The 19449-nt window shown below is 44.1% G+C and overlaps 2 protein-coding genes across 2 annotated transcripts; both read left to right on the top strand.

The window, feature by feature from the left end:
* Positions 1-15462: 15462 nt before the first annotated feature.
* LOC145164648 (uncharacterized) lies at positions 15463-16638 on the top strand. Its single transcript, XM_079083360.1, has one exon. The coding sequence runs from the start codon at positions 15463-15465 to the stop codon at positions 16636-16638; it is 1176 nt and encodes a 391-aa protein (XP_078939486.1).
* Positions 16639-17129: 491 nt separating this feature from the next.
* Positions 17130-18230, top strand: LOC145164647 (uncharacterized). Its single transcript, XM_079083359.1, has one exon. The coding sequence runs from the start codon at positions 17130-17132 to the stop codon at positions 18228-18230; it is 1101 nt and encodes a 366-aa protein (XP_078939485.1).
* Positions 18231-19449: the final 1219 nt, after the last annotated feature.

The following is a 19449-nucleotide window of genomic DNA, read 5'->3' as shown; positions in this document are numbered from 1 at the left end:
CCTGATAGAAGAGTAAATCATGAAAGGACAATGGTGTCGGTTGGAAATAACAGGGGAGCTGCTACTAACAACGAGACTGCAAATCTGGCGGTGGTAGCTCAGTCATTTGATTGGGAAGACCAAATTCAGGCCTTGAACATTTCAGGACCTGAAAATGCACATTTGTCCCAGATTAGTGAAGTCACCGAGGAGAATGTTGGAGAGGATCTTGAACAAGAGATGATGGAGTTGCAGTTTTCCTTCATGGTATCCACTACCCCTGAGCCTGAGAAGAAAGAGGTCAGTGAAATTTCCTGTTCACAAAAATGCATTGATACTGTTAAATTTTTACGTGAACAAATCGAATTATTGCGTAGAGAAAACGAGGACCTTAAGTACGAAGGTTATTGATGAGATTAATAACCATTAGATCGATAAAATTCTTAGATAGATCAATCAAGAACACAAAGTAAATATGAACACAAGATTAATCAATACTTATGTCGAATGATTAAAAGGCCACACCTCAGAAGAACTCTATGAAGAATTGCTACTGTAGAGGTGTGGTAGGGTTACAATGATAAAATCAAAAACTGATAACATATGGTGCATGCATGCACTACATATAGTAAACCCTAATAAATGAAACATAGCTGGACAGGCCCAGTACCGTGAGAAAAATGAACTTAGACCAAAAATCCCAATGACGCAACACATCTTAACCTAACAATCTCCCCCTTTGCGTCAATTGAGGCGAGAGATTACTGTTGCAGAGCCTGCGTGGTCTTCTTTACTGTTTTGAACAGTTTCGGTATGATAGCAAGAATAGTGCGACGAAAGTTGATATACCACCGAAGCATGTCATTGAAAATCTTCTTTGCAGCATCATCATTGTATTTACATCTAGTTGTTATATCCAGAATGTGTTCAAGAGCAACCGTGGAAAACAAATGTTTGTCAGATAAGGCGAACAGGCATTTCAAAGGAGTAGCCGATCCTCTAATATCTTTAGTAAACATCACCGTCAAGTGTTCGGTGTCAATCTTGCCCATACGCATCTTATTCACATCACTGGCTTTGCCAGTGGGTCTGACAGTAGGCTTCTTCCTCAGAGCAGAAGCAATCTCCTGATCAAGCTTTGCTACTTCACGAATATACGGCACCAACATTCTCTTTATGTGATCAAGAATGGGTTCGTACTTCTGCTCATTAGTCAGCAAGAGGTTAGTCAATAGAATCCAATCATGAGGATTGAGATTTGGCAGATCAGTAAGAGAAATTTCATGAACTGAATCCTCAGAACCACGAGTAATCTGGAACTTCACATTAATAAATTTCCCTGCGGCAACTGGCTTCATAACCTTGACCGTAGTAATCTTCTTTGCACTCCAGGTCAGATATTGAGGTTGCAAGAAAGCAAGATAATAATCAATTAGTTCTCTATCAACCTTCGGGTCAGGTGAGGGAATAGAAGCGATTGGCTCAAAACAATGAAAGACAAATGCCCTTCGGGTAATCGGCATATCGAATTGAGCATCTTTTGAGTTCTCCAGGTCAAAAGAGATAACTGGTTCAAGCCAATGAGTACTTGGGGACTCAATCGCTTCCTTCAGTAGGTTTTCCAATGTCCATAATGGAAAAAGCAATTTACTTCGTTCCAAAATGTCATGGGCGTCTTTATCTTTTCTTTCCTTCTCTTCAGTCTCATGAGTTTGCTTTACCAACTCTTCTTGATTCTCTTTTTCTTCTCCACTTTTACCAATGATTTTCTTTCCTTTGTCTTGAACCGTTGAACCCGAAGCTTCATTATCCTTCGGTTCATTGGGTACATTTGATTTAACAGGAGGAGGTTGAAGATTTTCACTTGTTGGAGTTTGGCTTGTTGGGGTTTGTTTTGGTGGAGGTTGATCTGCTTCTCCCCTTTGTTTTGGAGGGACACCAGACTCCGAAACACCTTCAATCCAGCTTAGAATTGCAAGTACAGGACACAATTTTTCAGCCAAACGTCTCCTGATGGTGATGGTGACAACCGTATCATGGGCATCCAGGAGATCGACCAGAAGAGCATGAACCTCACCAACACAGCTTTTCACAACTGCACGTTCGTTCTTGAGACCATCAATCTCCTTATGTGCTTAGGAAAGCATGACAGATTGAGTTTTTAGCAGAGTAGTTTGTCAAGCTAGCTCATCCATCACTTTATTTTCGAAAGCTAAATCAGCCTGGAGTTTGTCGAGATGAGATTTGATGGACCTTTGGAGCTCTAAGTGATCAGTTTGGATGGAAGAGCGAACAGTGTCAGATTTTACTTGTTCGGCTTGAAGAGAAGAGACGAGCTTTTCGACAGTGGCGTTTACTGTGTTTACATTTTGTTGTGACTCAGCTTGGAGAGACTTGAAAAAGTCTTTAGCATCAGAAATTAGTTTTTCGACAGTTTCGGTCGCTGACTTGGTGGAAGCATCAACTGCCTGGGTTGCTTTTTCAATAGAAGATTCGTGCTGCTGAACCAGGGTAGCCAAGAGAGCTTGAATAGCAGTGTCAGAGTATGTTGAGGTGAAGGATTGGGATGAAGAGGCGAGCAAAGTATCAAGCTTCTCATTAAACGCCTTGAGATGCCTCTTGGTGACTGGGGCATCGTCATCTTCATCACTCTGAACAATGTAAGTACTGAAGTGAAAAGTATCAAAATCCATATCAGCGCCACCAAGAATGATATCTGATTCGTCGGATTTTATTGGAGACAGAGGTTGGGAGGTAATGGGGGTTTCGACACCTGAAGTTTGTGCCCCCACGTCAGATGCGTTGACATTAACAGGTGGTTCGGTTGTACTGGTAGTTGTGATGGTGGTTGTGATGGTGGTTGTTTCGGTGAATAGGGGAGGTGGTAATGGTGTAGAAGTGGAAATTTGAGAAGTGGTTAGAGGAGGGCATGGAGCGATAGAAATTAGAACAGTGGAGGGATGAGGAGATGGAGGTAGAGATGGAAGTGTGTTAGTAAGTATTACCTCAGTTTAGTTTTCATGAACCGAATCCTCAGACTGTTCTTGCTCCTTTTCTGGTTCAACCTCTTCATCTTGATTAGATGGAACATATTCACTATCACTAGTGGATGGGGCTTTCGGCTTGTGCACCTTCTTCTTTATCTTTTGCTTCTTGGGAGCCGAAGGTTCTGCAGTTGGACCTTTTCGATTCTTAGGAGTGACACGTTTAGAGGAGGGCCCCTCTTGAATTTCCTTCCTTGTATCTCCTTTCTTGCCCCGTTTAGCTGGTTTATCAGCCATATCAAGTGATTGTTGCATCTCTGGAGTTAACTGTCTTGGCCCCGTGGCTAAAAGTTGTTTGTATTCATTAATGATTTTGCTAGCCTTTGAAACACACTGATACATAGATTCCGGAATTGAACCGACAAAAGTAAACTTAGTGAAATCGGCCACGATAATTTTGGTGGTGTGAAAATTTGCAATTGCAGACATTAAGGAATTTTCCATAACTGGAATTTGAAACTTCGCTATTGCCTGTTGAGTGATAATAGTCCAGAATCGCCCACAAGAAATCTTAGTGTGACGAGATGAAGAATTCAAGCTTTGAATCAATTGAGTCCATAGAATCGACCCATAGTCAAGATTGATTCCATGATACAGACCATAGATAATGGTCATGAAACCCTTGCTAGCACCATCAGATCCAGCAACACGTTCACAAAAACTCTTAGATAGAAGAGTAAACAATCCATTCCATTGAGGAGGAAGACAAGACTTCTTGACCTTTGTTATCGTGGTGAGAATGTCAGTATACCCCATATTGTAGAACATCTCAAAGAGTTGTACAGTGGAAATCGAGTCAGGATTTACCATTAAGTCTGTATAAGGTTGCCCTAAAAGAGAACAAAACCTAGCTTTCGAGACTGAACTCTTCTTCTCAAAAATCTCAAAGAAAATTCTTTCATCTGCCTTGACATACTTAGCGGAAGAATAAACCTGAGAAAGGAGGGACATTGGAACAACATCGACTTTGGTAAGAGCATTTACCAATGGTGAGTATTTCAGGCATTCGATGATCTGCAGCATGTAGGAATCATACTTGTAAGGCACCAAGTTGATGATCAGATTCTGGTTGGGTTTGATTGTGAGGTGAGAGGATTGAGCGGTGTTTTCTTGAACGGAAGAAGAATCTGCCATTGTTGAAGCTTGGTAAAGAAGATGAACAGTAGAAGAAGAGAAATCGCCTTATGAATACTTGAGAATATTTGAAAAGTGGAAAACGGAATGAAACAAAAGCCTTTATACGATTTCCAGGAGAGAGAAATATCTCTTAATGATGATATCGTGACGTTCTGAAACGACGCCTAAACAGGTGTGATTTGACAACTGGCTTTCCCCAAAAAGAGCGTGTCAGGCGGGGTGACGATAGGGTAACGTTTCAAATTCACGCGTCTTTTTCAAAATTTTATCCATTCATCACCTCTGCAAATTAACCAATCGTTTCACATTCCTTTTCAAAACTGATCACCTATCACTTCTTTAATAATAAGAACACCATTAGAAGCAAAACAATAGATCGGCAAATTGCCATTGGAACCACGTACCAGACTTTGGAAGATCATAAAGAACTCCGTGCAAGAGTGTGCCAAAGAAAAAGAGATAAAGCAAATTATTGATGTGAGATTTTAGTGATGTCTTTTGAGACACAAAACTGTGGATCACGGGCATGAATCCCTTCCTTCAAAGTCAAGAGAGACTAAGAAGTGTCTGTGTGGTTTCCCGTTGAAGTACGATCAAATTCTTGTTAAGAAGCAATGAAAGACATATTTTCAATATTCGGTTGTAAGGGTGGCTTTCACTTCAACTGAACTACGGACTTTGAGATAAGACCGAAAGTTGAGTGAAGTACTTGTGTGACCAATGTAGCCAAAAACAACAAGTAGGTGTGACAATTTTCAGTGACTTCGTGATTATGATAGAAATCTCAAAACAAAATAAAACTGGATCTTTTGGGTAGAAATATCTTTGTATAAGAACATTTCATAAAGATCTCGCAAATAAAAAGAAAAGAGATTTCTAGGTACATACCACATGAGTGGTTTCGTTAATGCATGGGTGAAAAACTAGAACGTTTGATTGTTCACCATCAATTCAGTTAAGGTATTGGATTTTGGGTTTCACTTAGCATGTGGTGAAACGAAACTAAGATCATTAACACAGATTTTGTGTAACCGTAAACCTCAGTGGTAGATTCTGAGAGTCTCAAGGGTTACATTCATGAAACGTAGTATGATGGAGAAAAGTATGAAGGTGGTTAAAGAACTGAAAGTACCTCTGCTATATAATTAGGACTGAGCAGATAACTCTTAAATCATTGTGAGAAGAATAAGGTAGCTCGTGACTTAAGTGATATTTGCAGCCTGATTGGGAAGAAACGATTTGTATATACAGAATCAGTAAGGCTTCACTTAGAGTCTGTGAGACTTTGGACAGCATGCAGCAGCATGCTTCTAGGGACACTTAGCTAGTATACAGAGTAATAGTATATACCTTCCCCATGATTCATGATCGAGACAAGCAGCAAGTCTGATAAAATCTAGATAAAATAAAAGAAAATATTTTTGTGTTTTTGATATATCTGAAAAAGAAATAAAAACAGAAAGGAAAATTATTTTTTTGTATTTTTGATTCTTCTAAAAAAACATAAAAACAGAAAGGAAAAATATTTTTGTATTTTAGATATTCCTGAAAAAGAAATAAAAACATATAGTAAAAATAAAAATGTACAAACATATACAGAAAGTATCAATCGAACGTCCGCCTTTGGATAGAGGAGGCGAAATATACCGAGCGTTCGGTTCAATTCGGTTACCGAAAAAATCGGAACCGAAATAGACCGAGCGTTCGCTCTATTTCGATTGTTAGTTTTAAAGAGGCGAAAGCGAAGGTGAAACTTAATGAAGCGAAGATGGTTTCGGTACAAATTCAGCTTCCATCATTCCTAAGCCTTGGAGTATTCTATTGAAGGTTGCTTCAGGTAAAGCTTTCGTGAATATGTCAGCCAATTGATCAGCGGATCGAACGAGGTGAACTTCGACATTACCATCTTCTACGTGATCCTTGATGAAGTGATATCGCAGTGCAATGTGTTTCGTGTTGGAATGCTGCACTGGGTTGTGAAAAATACGGATTGCGCTTTCAGAATCACAATATAGGGGAATTTTCTTCATATTCATACCATAATCTCTTAGTTGGCTTTGAATCCAGACAACCTGTGAGGTACAAGATGCTGCAGCTATATATTCAAATTCAGCAGTAGATAGGGATACACATGTTTGTTTCTTCGACTACCAGCTGACGAGTTTACCATCGAGAAATTGACAACCGCCAGTTGTGCTCTTTCGGTCTAGACCACATCCTCCAAGATCGGCATCGGAGAATGCTTGAACAAAGAAGCCTGATTTGGCTGGATACCATATTCCGAGAGACGAGGTTCGCTTCAAATATCTGCGGATGTTCTTAATAGCCACCATGTGAGGTTCGCGTGGATTGGCTTGGACCCTGGCACAATAGCAAACAAAAAACATGATATTTGGTCTACTAGATGTAAGATACATTAGTGACCCTATCATTTGACGATAGAGGGTCATATCAGCAGCCGGTTTTTCCAAGGATGGTGTCAGCTTTGTCCCGAAAGCCATTGGAACCTTTACTCTTGAGTCTCCCATCATGCCGAACTTTGCCAATAAAGTCTTTGTGTAAGCCTCCTGATTGATAAAAATGCCTTTTGGTCCCTATCTTATGTTCAGGCCAAGGAAAAAGTTAATTGGACCCATTGAGCTCATCTCAAATTTAGTCTCCATCAATTTTCGGAATTCATCTATTAAGCTGGGATTCGTGGAACCGAAAATGATGTCATCGTCATAAATCTGGACTATCATAAGGTGGTCACCCTATTTCTTACGAAAGAAGGTTGCGTCAACCGAGCCTTGTTTGAATTTAGACATTTTAAGAAAGCGAGTTAAAGTTTCATACCAGGCTCTAGGGGATTGTTTTAGACCCTAAACTACCTTGTCCAAAATGTAGCAATGATCAGGATATTTCTCATTCACGAAACTTGGTGGCTATTCAACATATACGGTTTCTTCCAACTCCCCCATTCAGAAAAGCACACTTGATGACCATTTGAAAACCTTCAAAGTTCTTATGTGCTGCGTATGCCAGGAAAATCCGCACAGATTCTAACCTTGCTACAGGAGCGAAGGTTTCTTCATAATCGATCCCTTCTTCCTGACAATATCCTTTCACAACAGGTATCGCTTTCTTTCGTATCACATTCCCTTGTTTGTCCATCTTATTACGGAAAACCCATTTTAAACCAATTACAGATGCATCCTTTGGAGTAGGAATCAGTCTCCAAACTCGGTTTCTCTCAAACTCGTTGAGTTCTTCTTGCATAGCCTGTACCCAATCAGAATGATCAAGTGAAGTGTAGACAGTTTTCGGTTCTACCTTGGAGACGAACGAATTAAACATGCAATATTCCACTTGAGAGAATAAAGTAGTTTGTTTCGCTTTAACTTAAGAACGTGTAAGGACTCCCTCAGATGATTCACCAATCACTTGTGTTTTCGGATGATCCCTTGTCCATTTAGTGAGAGGAAGGTAATTTGGATCATAGGCAGGATCCAATTCAGCATTTATTTCCTCTTCGAATTCTGATTGAACGTCCGAATCGTCATTTGGATTTTGATTCTCCCCCTCGAATAATGAGACGAATTCAACATCAGGTTCAGAATTCTCCCCCTCGAATGGACTTTCATGGGTCATGGTTGGAAATGGATTCTCCCCCTGGATAGGCGAATCCTGTTTACTTGATGGAGACGAATCCTCCCCCTGCAGTGGCGTGCTATCTTTTGGAGGTTCGCTTGAGGCATGAGGTTTGCTTGAAGCATGAGGTTCGCTTGAAGCCTGAGGTTCGCTTGGAGTCTGAGGTTCACTTTCCATTTCTTTTTCAGCGTCATTGATTATCTTCTGTAGGTTATCGATTTTGTTATCGGCTGCCTTCGCTTCATATTTGATGGCCTTTTCTGGTTCATCAAAGAGCAACAAATATTCTTCAAACATATTGGATATTGGTGCTGTGACTTTACCAGTCTCAGGAAAGATTTCCTCCATTGGACCTTCGCTTGATTGAAATTTCTTCATGTAATTATCATCAAACGTGACATAATAGGTTTCTTCTATGTTCTTTGATCTTTTGTTGAGAACCCTATATGCCTTGAAGGTTAGAGAGTACCCCAAGAAAATCCCTTCGTCAGCTTTCACATCAAACTTGTTTCTATTCTCTTTGGAGTTGAAGATGAAACATCCGGAACCGAAGACATGGAAAAACTTGATGTTAGGTTTACGATTATTAAAAATTTCATATGGAGTGATAGAAAATCGCTTATTGACAAAGGATCGGTTCTGAGTATAGCAAGCAGCAGCTATAGCATCGGCCCAGAAATACAGAGGAAGAGAAGCGAAGTTAAGCACAGTTTGGGCTGCTTCACATAAAGATTGGTTGCGTCTTTCAACTACTCCATTCTGCTGTGGAGTGTAAGGAGCAAAGAAGTTGTGTGTGACTCCATTTTCGGATAGAAATTCTTCAAAATCTTTGTTCTTGAATTCCAATCCGTTGTCACTTCTGATGTTACGAACCAGCTTTCGCAACTGAACTTCCACTTGCTTTATAAAGTTCTTCAGCTTTGGAGTCGCCTCTGATTTCTGTTTAATAAAGTATACCCAAGTGAAACGTGAAAAATCATCAATAATAACAAGTATATACTTACTACCGCCGATACTCTCAATTGTCGAAGGCCCACAAAGATCGATATGCAGCAGTTCAAGAGGTTCAATGATTTTTGTGTTCACAAGAGTTGGATGACTCTTCCTGCTTTGCTTCCCCATTTCACATGCAGCACATAGATGCTCCTTATCAAACTTCAAGAGGGGAAGACCTCGCACATGATCACCAAGAACGAGCTTTTTGATATCTTTAAAGTTGATGTACGAGAGTCTTCGGTTCCATAACCAGCTTTCATCAGAGTGAGCCTTCGTTAACAGACATATAGCAGGCTTCCCTCGTATCGGATTTAGATTAAGAGGATACATCTCGCCTTTTCGCTGTGACTTCAGTAGAACTGATTTCGTTTTCTTCTCTATGATATATGATCCTTCATCATCAAACGAAACCTTCAGACCAGTTCCCACAACCAATTGTGAAACACTGATTAGGTTGTGTTGTAATCCTTCCACATAGGAAACTTTATGGATTGAGAAATCTCCATTTGTAATCATCCTGTAGCCCTTTATCATGCCATAATAGTTGTTTCTGTACCTGACACATCCACCATCCTTGAGAGCACAAAACTCCCTCAGCTCTTCCTTCCTCCCTATCATGTGACGCGAGCAGCCACTATCAATATACCATTCGTTGTCGAACTGCTCGTCACGTATAACTTGCAAGAATTAAGCGGATTTAGGAACCCAAAGTTGCTTGGGTCCTGGTGAGACTTTTACAGAGGATGGAAAAGCAATTGAAAGATCAACCATGTACATTCATTTTATTAATGTGGTTTTGTCTTTTCTTTTAATGGTGTAAACTATAACATCCCGTTTAAAATATAGTAATTGAATAATAAACCCGGAAGCCCGAGAAGTAATTTTATTATTATTTTAGAATATTATAGCCCAAAAGCAAATAATTAGTGGGTTGTTGGTTTCGGGAAGCCAAATGAAAAGATTGGAATCTCCAGGGGTTAAAGTCTATTTTTGGGACTCAATTCGTAAAGATTTTCATAAGGCAAGGGGTGTTTGGTATTATTTGGATTTAATATGTAAGGATTTATGGAAGCAGAGACTAAAGAGTAAGTTCTGGACCTAAGCTAAAAAGAAATTGTCATGGAAGGGCCATTTGGTAAAATATTGGGTCAAAGTTGAAAGGATTTTAAGGAGCCAGGGTCTAAATGGTAATTATCGGATTTTGTTTGAAGAGATTGGAATGGGAGGGACCAGTTCTGTCATTTTCTCTATATGTTTGCATGGAGTCGGGTATTTAACCGTTGCATCGCCTTGTTTAACCCTAACCCTAGACACAAACACTAGCCACCATCTCCTTCACCCTCCATTTTCAACTTCGGCCGCCACCCTCATTGCGTTCTCTTCTGCCGCCGCGCCGCCATCGCTGTGAGATCGCAAACCCATGAGGCAACCACCACGATCATTTCACTGCCGGAGAAGTGGTGATGTGGTGGAGCCACCGTTCTCCTCCCCAGCTGAAGTGTCTCATTGCCATCCCCTCTTCATCTGTGGCAACGTGAAGGTCCACTGTTGCGCCACAACCGTTGAAGACTTGGAACGACCGCCAACTCTAGTCGTGGTTCCGTCAAGAAGGGCGGCAGTAGGCATCGTTGTTGTTATCCCGGTGGGAGACTGAGAACTTTCATCTTCTCTTCCCTTTTCTGTTGATGCGCCATCGCCACTGTCGGAGACCATGAGACGAGAGTACAGCCGGTGCTATGGTCGTGGGAAGAACCGATCGAACCGGTTGCTTTTGGGACCGGTCGACTGCCGTCGCCGCTGCCATGCGACTGCTTTGCCTTAGTTGTTGACCGCCGACCTTTTCAGACCACTAGGTGGGTGGCTACGTTCGTTGGCATAGTTCGTCGAGTGTTGTTGTTGCTAATTGTTCTTAGACTTGTTATTGTTGGCCGGAAATGTAAATGGGCCACCATTGCCGCCAGCCATGGTGGCTGCCACCATATACCACCACCGGCCACCACGAGGTGGTTGTGTGTGTGTGTATGTGTTTAATACTGATGTGTGTGTGTGTTATTAGTGTTTGTGGGTGTGTTAATTGGATGGTATTGTAAATTGTAACAAAATAGTAATGAAAAGAAAATTTGTCACCACCACCGTAAGGTGGTGGCTGCCGTCACCAGCCGCCGTGTTAGGTGGCACAGTGTGCTCCGTTTGTGTTTTGGACTCGTTTGGGATGTTTGGACAAAGTGAGCCCAATGAAACCCTGGTGGGCCCAATGAGACCTTAATGGGCCCAAAGAACCCTAATGGGCCCAATGAAGCCCTAATGGACCTAAAAGCCCAACCATTTGATTAATGGGCAAGTAATTGGGTTGGAAACCCTAATTAGGGTTTGGAAAACCCTAATGCCTTGAAACCCTAATTTGGGATTTATCGGGACCCGTACTTGAATTAATTAACAAGCTCAAAATATTAAATTATACTCATTGGCAAATTCTCCTAAAGCAATAATGGACTTAATGGTTTAAGCCCTTAATGGATTAAGTCCTTAGTGGGTTAAGTAGGAACACTTAACCCTAATTGTCATTTCATGTGAAAACCCTATGTATCACTTGGGCCTTGAGTTGGGCCTTCCTATAGGGTTTCGGTGGTTGGACCATAGATGGGCTATCCAAGAACAAGTTAATGGACCAAAATATTTAGATGGGCTTTAGGATAAGGCCCATGTGTGGACTGGGGCCCAATTTGGAAAATTGGGCCATAGGTGGGCCATAACTGGGCCTTTATGATTATGAGAGTTTGGGTCGTTAGTATGCCACGTGTTTGGACCAGGAGAGATGGTTGGGCCTAAGGGGTAAGGCCCATGTGAAGGGTAGGGCCCAATTTGGAAAATTGGGTCATATGTTGGGCTTTGGACGTTACTTGACTATTGGGTTTTGTAGTGTGAGTTGGACCTTGGGCTTGGAACCCAATTATTAATTGGGTATTGTTTGATGTTGACAGTTCGGGAATCTGTCAACCAACAGCTGGAGTTTTATCTGCGGGACTTCAGCAGTGTCAGGTGAGTTATCCTCTTTATACTCAAGGGTCTAAGGCACCAAGGCCGGCCCTTTGAATTGTTATTGGTTATGTTATGCTAGTATGATCTGTTAGATCGATATCCTAGAGGGTAGGATGATAACATGTGATATGTGGTATGACCTGTTAGTTAGATATCCTAGAGGGTAGGATATAATATTATATGTTATGTGGTATGATCCGGTAGATCAGTTTGTTGTCTATAGACTGTTATGTGATTATCTGTTGTATGTGCACATGTTTGTTTGGCGGTTGAGGCTTATCTGCTTTGTGCGAAAGCCAATAGACCTGGGCATTCCAACCTGTTGGTTGTGGGCTGTGAGTATTCCATCCCGAGGATGATTGGACTCATAGTATGTGGGCATTCCAACCTGTTGGTTGTGGGCCTGGGTTATTCCAACCTGATGGTTGATTGGACCCATAGTGTGTTGGCATTCCAACTTGTTGGTTGAGGGCCCGGGGTATTCCAACCTGATGGTTGATCGGACCCATAGTGTGTTGGCATTCCAACCTGTTGGTTGAGGGCCTGGGGGTATTCCAACCCGATGGTTGATTGGACCCATAGTATGCTGTTTATGATTATATGTGTATTGTTGCAGGTATGGGTATTTTGGGGGAACTCACTAAGCTTTCGGGCTTACAGTTTTAGTTTATTGTTTCAGGTGCATCAGGGGATCGTGGCAAGGCAAAGGCGTGATCGTACAGCTCCTCACTTTTTATGACTTTGTTTCTGGGATACTCTGATATGATACATTTGAAAACAAGTTTTGTAATGGTTAATGGATCTGAAATGTTTTTAAAAAGTTTAAATTTGGCATGATTTTTATGGGTGTTACAATTTGGTATCAGAGCCTTGGTTTGAGTGAATTGGAGGAACACTCGTGTGACTCCAGTCTCAAATCAAGGAAAAGATTTTCAAAATGATTTTCAAATGGTTTTCAAAATAAGTAAATGAGGATGCAGGGTGTACGATCAGCCGAAGCCAGTAAGTAGACCCCAAACTACCATACAGTTATTTGATTATGCGATATGTTAGAACAGCATGCTAGTGCTAGGCTAGGGATCTTCAGGAATTGCATGATAAAATTGCATGATTACATGATGCCTGCTAGCCTAGGGTTCCCTTTATATGAGATTGACATCATTACTGTAGTTGCTTAGCGTATGCATCATGGTCATACATAATTAAGATCTTATAGCCTGAGAATGTTTGATTTGGCCTTATCATCTGTTCTTGTTTGATTGGGAGCTTAGGGTAGGATTGGATATTCGAAAGTCTATAGGGTACAATGTTATGTATGGCTAGCATACACTAGTACTGCAGGGTTGGTGGAAGTTTCATGGATGGGTGGTGATGACGTGCCTAGGGCAGCACGGCAGAAGCACGTGCCGGACACGCCAACCGGGCCCAGCCCAGCAGGCTTAGCGTCCGCTGGAGCCCCCGGGAGTGGAAGGCACAGACGAAAGGCTCGTGCACGCTAACCGGGCCCAGCCCAGCAGGCTTAGCGTCCGCTGGCGCTCTCGGGAGCGGAACGCACAGGCGAAAGGCTCGCGCCCGCCAAGAGATGCTCCCAGCTCCAAGACAAAAGATACGGTCAGGAGACAAGCAGGAGGATCAGACCATTACCGTCAGAGCCAATAAGAGCGCCCTAACGGTTGAAGGCGCATGACTCTCCAATCAGCGCCCCTGATCCTGTCTCCCCAAAAAAGCGATCTTGTCTGGTACGGATCAGGCAAGGGAGCTAGGTATAAAAGGATACGCTCTCAGACCTACGAGGTAAGCTCTCTGGACTCTCTAAGAGCATACACCAAAGATACTAAACACTCTCTAACTTGACCGTCGGAGCGTTCTTCCGGGAGCTCCTCCCGGAAAGCGGCTGACGGCCTTCTTTCTTTGTGACCTTGCAGAGGCAGCCGAGAATCCAAGTGAACAGTACCGATCGAGCCAAGCTAAGGTCGCATCATTTGGCGCCATCCGTTTGTGAGATTAAGAACACAAACTAAAAGCACGAAAGTGACAAGTGAATGGCGTCCAAAGGCAGTGAGGGACAACAGGCTAGTCCCATACGTCCCATGGCAGCGTTGGACGAAACACCGCCGTCTACAGCGGTCAGCAGGGCCGCTACAGGCGAAGGAAGCTCAACGGTAACCACTGAAAGTGCCCCACAACCGCCACTTCACCAGCCAAGAATAACTCCCGTGGGACCATTTCCAACAACGTATTTTCGGATGCCACTGTTCTTCATGCCGCCATTGCAACAAACACAACCGGTTCACTCAGCGATGCTTCCACCAGGCCACGTTTTCAACATCCCACCGCCGTTTACAGCTACACCGTTATACCAGGTGACGAGCGGACAGAGTTCAATGCTTTCGGTGCCACCGTTGGCGCAAACCATGATAGCTCATACGCCACCTGTCTATTCACTGGCTGGCACATGGACCGGACCAACCATCGCCGCCAACAATAACTTACAGCAGACAACAACGGTTAGCCCTATGACCCCTATACACCCTTTCCCCTCCAGTTACTCCCTCCAACTACCATTCCAGCCGTACCCCTTTTACGGACCAAGCCCTGGCTATCATACGCTGCCACCATATGGCTTAAACACACAATACCAGCAGCTGGGAGCGTCCACCATCCCAGGCCGCGAATGCCTTTCCCGTAGTGTGACGTCTCCGTTTGTCAAAGAACAGTTGGACTACGAAATACCAAACACAGCCAAACTACCGACGCTCAAGACGTATAACGGAACCACTGACCCAGATAGCCACATCGACACATATGAATGGACCATGACATCATTAAAGCTCGATGAGAGGTTTTGGTGCACATACTTCCCAACTACACTTGACAGCAATGCTGGCACGTGGTTCAAGACGCTACGACCAGGCAGCATCTCCAATTTTGCCCAGCTTAAGTATCTTTTCCTTACCGACTTCATGCAACTGCGCAAGTACAAGGGAGACTCTCACTCAATCATAGGCTGTAAGCATAAGGAGGGTGAAACTGTACGGGAATACTTCACAAGATTCATAAACGCCACGTTAGACGTAACAGGGCATGATGAGGGGCTCATAGCCGGCGCCTTCACATGGGGGCTGTTGCCAGGCCCTTTGTCGCAGAAACTCATGGGAAAGAAGCCCCTAACACGGGCCGAATTGAAGGAAAGGGTGGAGCGATATTTGAGGCAGGAGGATGGCGAAGCAGCAAAACAGGCCTACCTGAATGCCATGACTGCCAGACACCACAACCCGGGTCACACGGACTTCCGAGGGGGAAGTAGGCACTACGGCCAAGCGAGAAGACCACAGGCCCGGTTCCGACAGTTTGCTAAGGATGACAGGCGTGGCCGCCGCCCAGAGGTGTACACGGTGTCGGAGAAGCAACAGCCAGCCAAGTCGCCAAAGAACCGGTACTGCGAGGAGAAGCAGCCAACTGTTCGGTGTTAAAAAAAGAAATGGAGGAGAAGCAGCTTAAAGGGGACTTGGTGGAAATAGAACGAAGCTTGCGTGCCAAGTTTGATGCAGAAAACACTAAGAACACACCTCGCGAAGGGGTCCAGCCCAAGGAGATATTCATGATATGAAGTAAGAGAAGCAGGGAAGAACAACAGATGGAACAGGGGACCACCAGAACCCCGATGCGCAAGCTCACATTCTCCGTTCGGGACCCTCGCCCGAAGGGATGGAGAGGCGACGACCCACTAGTGATCCAAGCCTCCATCAGGGATGTAACCATACACAGGGTCTACGTGGACACGGGGAGTTCGGCGGACATCATTTATGAGCATTGTTTCCGGCTCCTTCCAGATCTCTGGAAGGACAACCTGCGGCCCACGACGGGGAGGCTGGTCGGGTTCACCGGCCATAGCCTATGGCCGCTGGGCATAATTCACCTCCCTTTGACCATAACCAGCCACAATAAGCAGCAAAAGAAAACTGCCTTGATTGACTTTGTGGTCATTCGGCATGCGGCGGAACACAATATTATACTAGGGAGAACAACTCTTTTAAAGTTAGGGGCGGTTCCATCAACCATGCATGGAGTCATGAAGTTCGACACCCCAACGGGCGCAGCCACGGTACTGGCCACTCCACCGAAAGAATTGCAATGCTTTGCAGTTATGAAACCAGCAGAGATAACTAAAGAGGCCAAGAAGCTGAGACGCGACCCCGCAAAGGGAAAGGAGGTGATCAACGAGGAACACCCTGACCAGCCGGTCAATATTGGATGTGACCTCCCGAGTCACATAAGAAAAGCGTTGGTCGACCTGCTCAAGCGATACAAACACGTGTTTGCATGGACCCCCACGGACATGGTGGGGGTAGAAAGGAAAGTCATTGAGCACAAACTTGTAATTAAACCAGGAGTAAAGGAGGTTAAGCAAAAGAAGAGGGTCCAGGGTGGGGACCGTAATAGGGCAATCAATGCTGAGGTGGCCAAACTAGCAGAAGCTGGAATAGTAAGAGAAGCGATATTCCCGACATGGATTGCCAATCCAGTTATGGTTCGCAAGCAAGATGGGTCATGGAGAATGTGCATAGACTTCTCCGACTTAAACAAAGCATGCCCTAAAGATTGCTACCCCCTCCCAGAAATTGACCAAAAGGTAGAGTCGTTGCAAGGATTCAAGCTGAAGTGTTTCTTAGATGCATATAAAGGGTATCACCAGATATTGATGAGCAAAGAGGACGAGGAAAAAACGGCTTTTTATACGGACCACGGCACTTTCTGTTACACTAAGATGCCTTTTGGTCTAAAGAATGCGGGGCCACATACCAATGCCTAGTTGACTCGATCTTTGCCAAACAAATTGGGAGAAACATTGAAGTATATGTGGACGATATGGTGATCAAGAGCCCGCACGAAGATAAAATGTTACAAGACATCGAAGAGACGTTCCAAACCCTAGAGAAGGTAAAGATGAAGCTAAACCCGGCTAAATGCACGTTTGGGGTGGAAGAGGGGCAGTTCTTGGGGTACTATGTCACCAGGCGGGGCATCCAACCCAGCCCGACCAAGGTGGACGAGTTTATTGAAACGCCAACCCCAGGCACCCTCAGGGACGCGTAGGGTCTAAACGGGAAGCTCACGGCTCTGAGCAGGTTCATCTCAAAGTCCGCTGACAAGGCCATGCCGTTGTTTCACACGTTAAAAGGATGCATTGAAAAGAGCAACTTCCAGTGGACGAACGAATCAGAAGTAGCACTCTAGAAAATCAAGGAGGCATTACACCAGCTACCCACGTTGGCCAGTCCCGTCCCGGGGGAAACGTTGCAGATGTATCTTTCGGCCTCAAACGAAGCGATATCCTCGGTATTAACTATAGAAAGAGAAGGAGAGCAGAGGCCGGTGTATTTTGTAAGCAGAGCATTACAGGGGCCAGAACTCAACAACCCCACCCTGGAAAAGTTAGTCCTGGCGCTCATCTACACGACACGGCGACTAAGGCGGTATTTTCAAGCACATCAGATCGAAGTGCTAACGAACTGCCCCATCAAACAAATACTGCTTAAACCAGAGACGTCGGGCCGGCTGGCGAAATGGGCAATCGAGCTAGGGGAGCATGACATAAGTTACCATCCGAGGACAAGTATTAAGGGACAAGCATTGGCCGATTTCCTGTTAGAAATCCCGGACAAAGGGGGCGCTGGTAAGGAGAAGGTATGGGCAGTTGAAGGAGCTCCGCTCGACAATAGTTCGTGGACATTATACACGGACGGAGCATCTAGCAGGGAGGGCTCGGGGGCGGGGCTAATCTTGACTAGCCCTGAGGGGGAAGAAGTGACCTACGCCCTCCGTTTTGATTTTCACACATCAAACAATGAAGCGGATTATGAGGCCCTCCTTGCAGGATTGCGACTAGCCAAGCAAATGGGTGCAAAGGCTGTAACAGCCCTAACTGACTCAAGGTTAGCAGCGAACCAGGTCAAAGGAAGTTTCGAGGTGAGAGACCAGAGAATGGGAAGGTACGTAAAGATGGTGAAACAACTAATCGAATCGTTCAAACAGTTCACAATTAGGCAGATACCTAGGAGCGAAAACAAGAGACCGGATACTTTAAGAAAATTGGCATCCAGGTGCTTCGATCACCTATCGAAGAAAGTCTTGGTAGAGGTGCTCCGAGAGAGAAGTATAGACGAGCGGCAGGTGAACACCCTGACGACCAGTGGACCAACGTGGATGACACCATTCAGGGAATACCTACAGAGAGGGGTGCTCCCAGACGATCACAGCGAGGCCAGGAAGATACGTATAAAAGCGCCCTCATATGCACTAATAAATGGAGAACTATACAAGAAAGGGTTCACAGCGCCATGGCTGAAGTGTGTAGACCGAGCCAAAGGGGGAGAGATGCTACAGGAAGCACACACAGGCTAAGTGGGTGCACACGAGGGGGCACGGGCCTTGACAGGCAAAGTACTTCGAATGGGTGTATATTGGCCCACAATACAACAAGACGCGCTAGAGATAGCCAGGAAATGCATGGAATGCCAGTCGTACGCTCCGGTCCAAACAAACCCCCCGGCACCATTGCACAACATATCCAGCCCGTGGCCATTCTACCAATGGGGTATAGATATAGTGGGCCCATTCCCGGAAGCACCAGGGAAGCTGAAATATATGGTGGTGGCCGTGGATTACTTCACAAAATGGATTGAAGCGGAGCCATTAGCGTGCATCTCAGGAAGACACATGATAAAGTTTGTGTGGAAGAATATTATGACAACATTTGGGACGCCCAAAATACTCATCAGTGACAACGATGGAAGGAAGGCAGGTTCCAAGAACATGGAACGCCAGGAACTTGAGAAAGTTTTTCTTTTGAAAAAGAAAGAAGTGTAGCCCCAGTCGATCAATGCGCTACTTAGTGCGGTACATCCCAAGTACTTAGTGTACACAAGTTCATGCTTAGTGACATGAGTCTAATACTTAGTGTATTTATGGTCCATGGATAATGTAATGGGATTATTCAAATGCTAATTGATAAAAATGCTTAGTGACATGAGTCCAATACTTAGTGTATTTCCTTAATACTTACTGTATTTCCTTAATACTTACTGTATTAATTCTTAAACGATTGAAAATATGCATAGAGATTCATTCGTTGGGAGCTAAGAGCACCCAAGGTCGACAATTAGCGTGTCGACGATAACATAGGCAAGACAGAACGCCTAGTGCATCAGAGCGCTATGTCCTTTTCAGAAAAGAAAAGAAAATATACAAGGAAAAGTAAGTAACAAACAAGCAACATTTAGAGTCCATGTTCACATGCGCAAAACATAAAATATTGTCCGAAAAACCCATACAAACTAAAGGCACCATACGGCCATCAGAAGAAGCATGCAAGATATAAACTAAAACATATAAAGAAATTTTCACGCCCCAGATGGGGTAGCACACGATGCCGGAGCATCTTCAACAACATCATCTTCGCCACGAACGACTTCGTTTCCCACAACAACCACCTGACCTTCTCCACGATCACCATCACCACCCTCGTTCACCTTTTTACCACCAACCTCAGCAGCCTGCACAATATCTTGACCCACCGCACTTTCCGGAGTACCCTCTGAACCACCAAACGAGCAAAGTTCTC

This window comes from Lactuca virosa, chromosome 3, assembly GCF_052849685.1.
Source record: "Lactuca virosa cultivar CGN04683 chromosome 3, Lactuca_virosa_CGN04683_v6, whole genome shotgun sequence".
NCBI classification, from domain to species: domain Eukaryota; kingdom Viridiplantae; phylum Streptophyta; class Magnoliopsida; order Asterales; family Asteraceae; genus Lactuca; species Lactuca virosa.
Note: the sequence above shows the minus strand (reverse complement) of the source record. Positions and strands in the feature narration are given on the sequence as shown.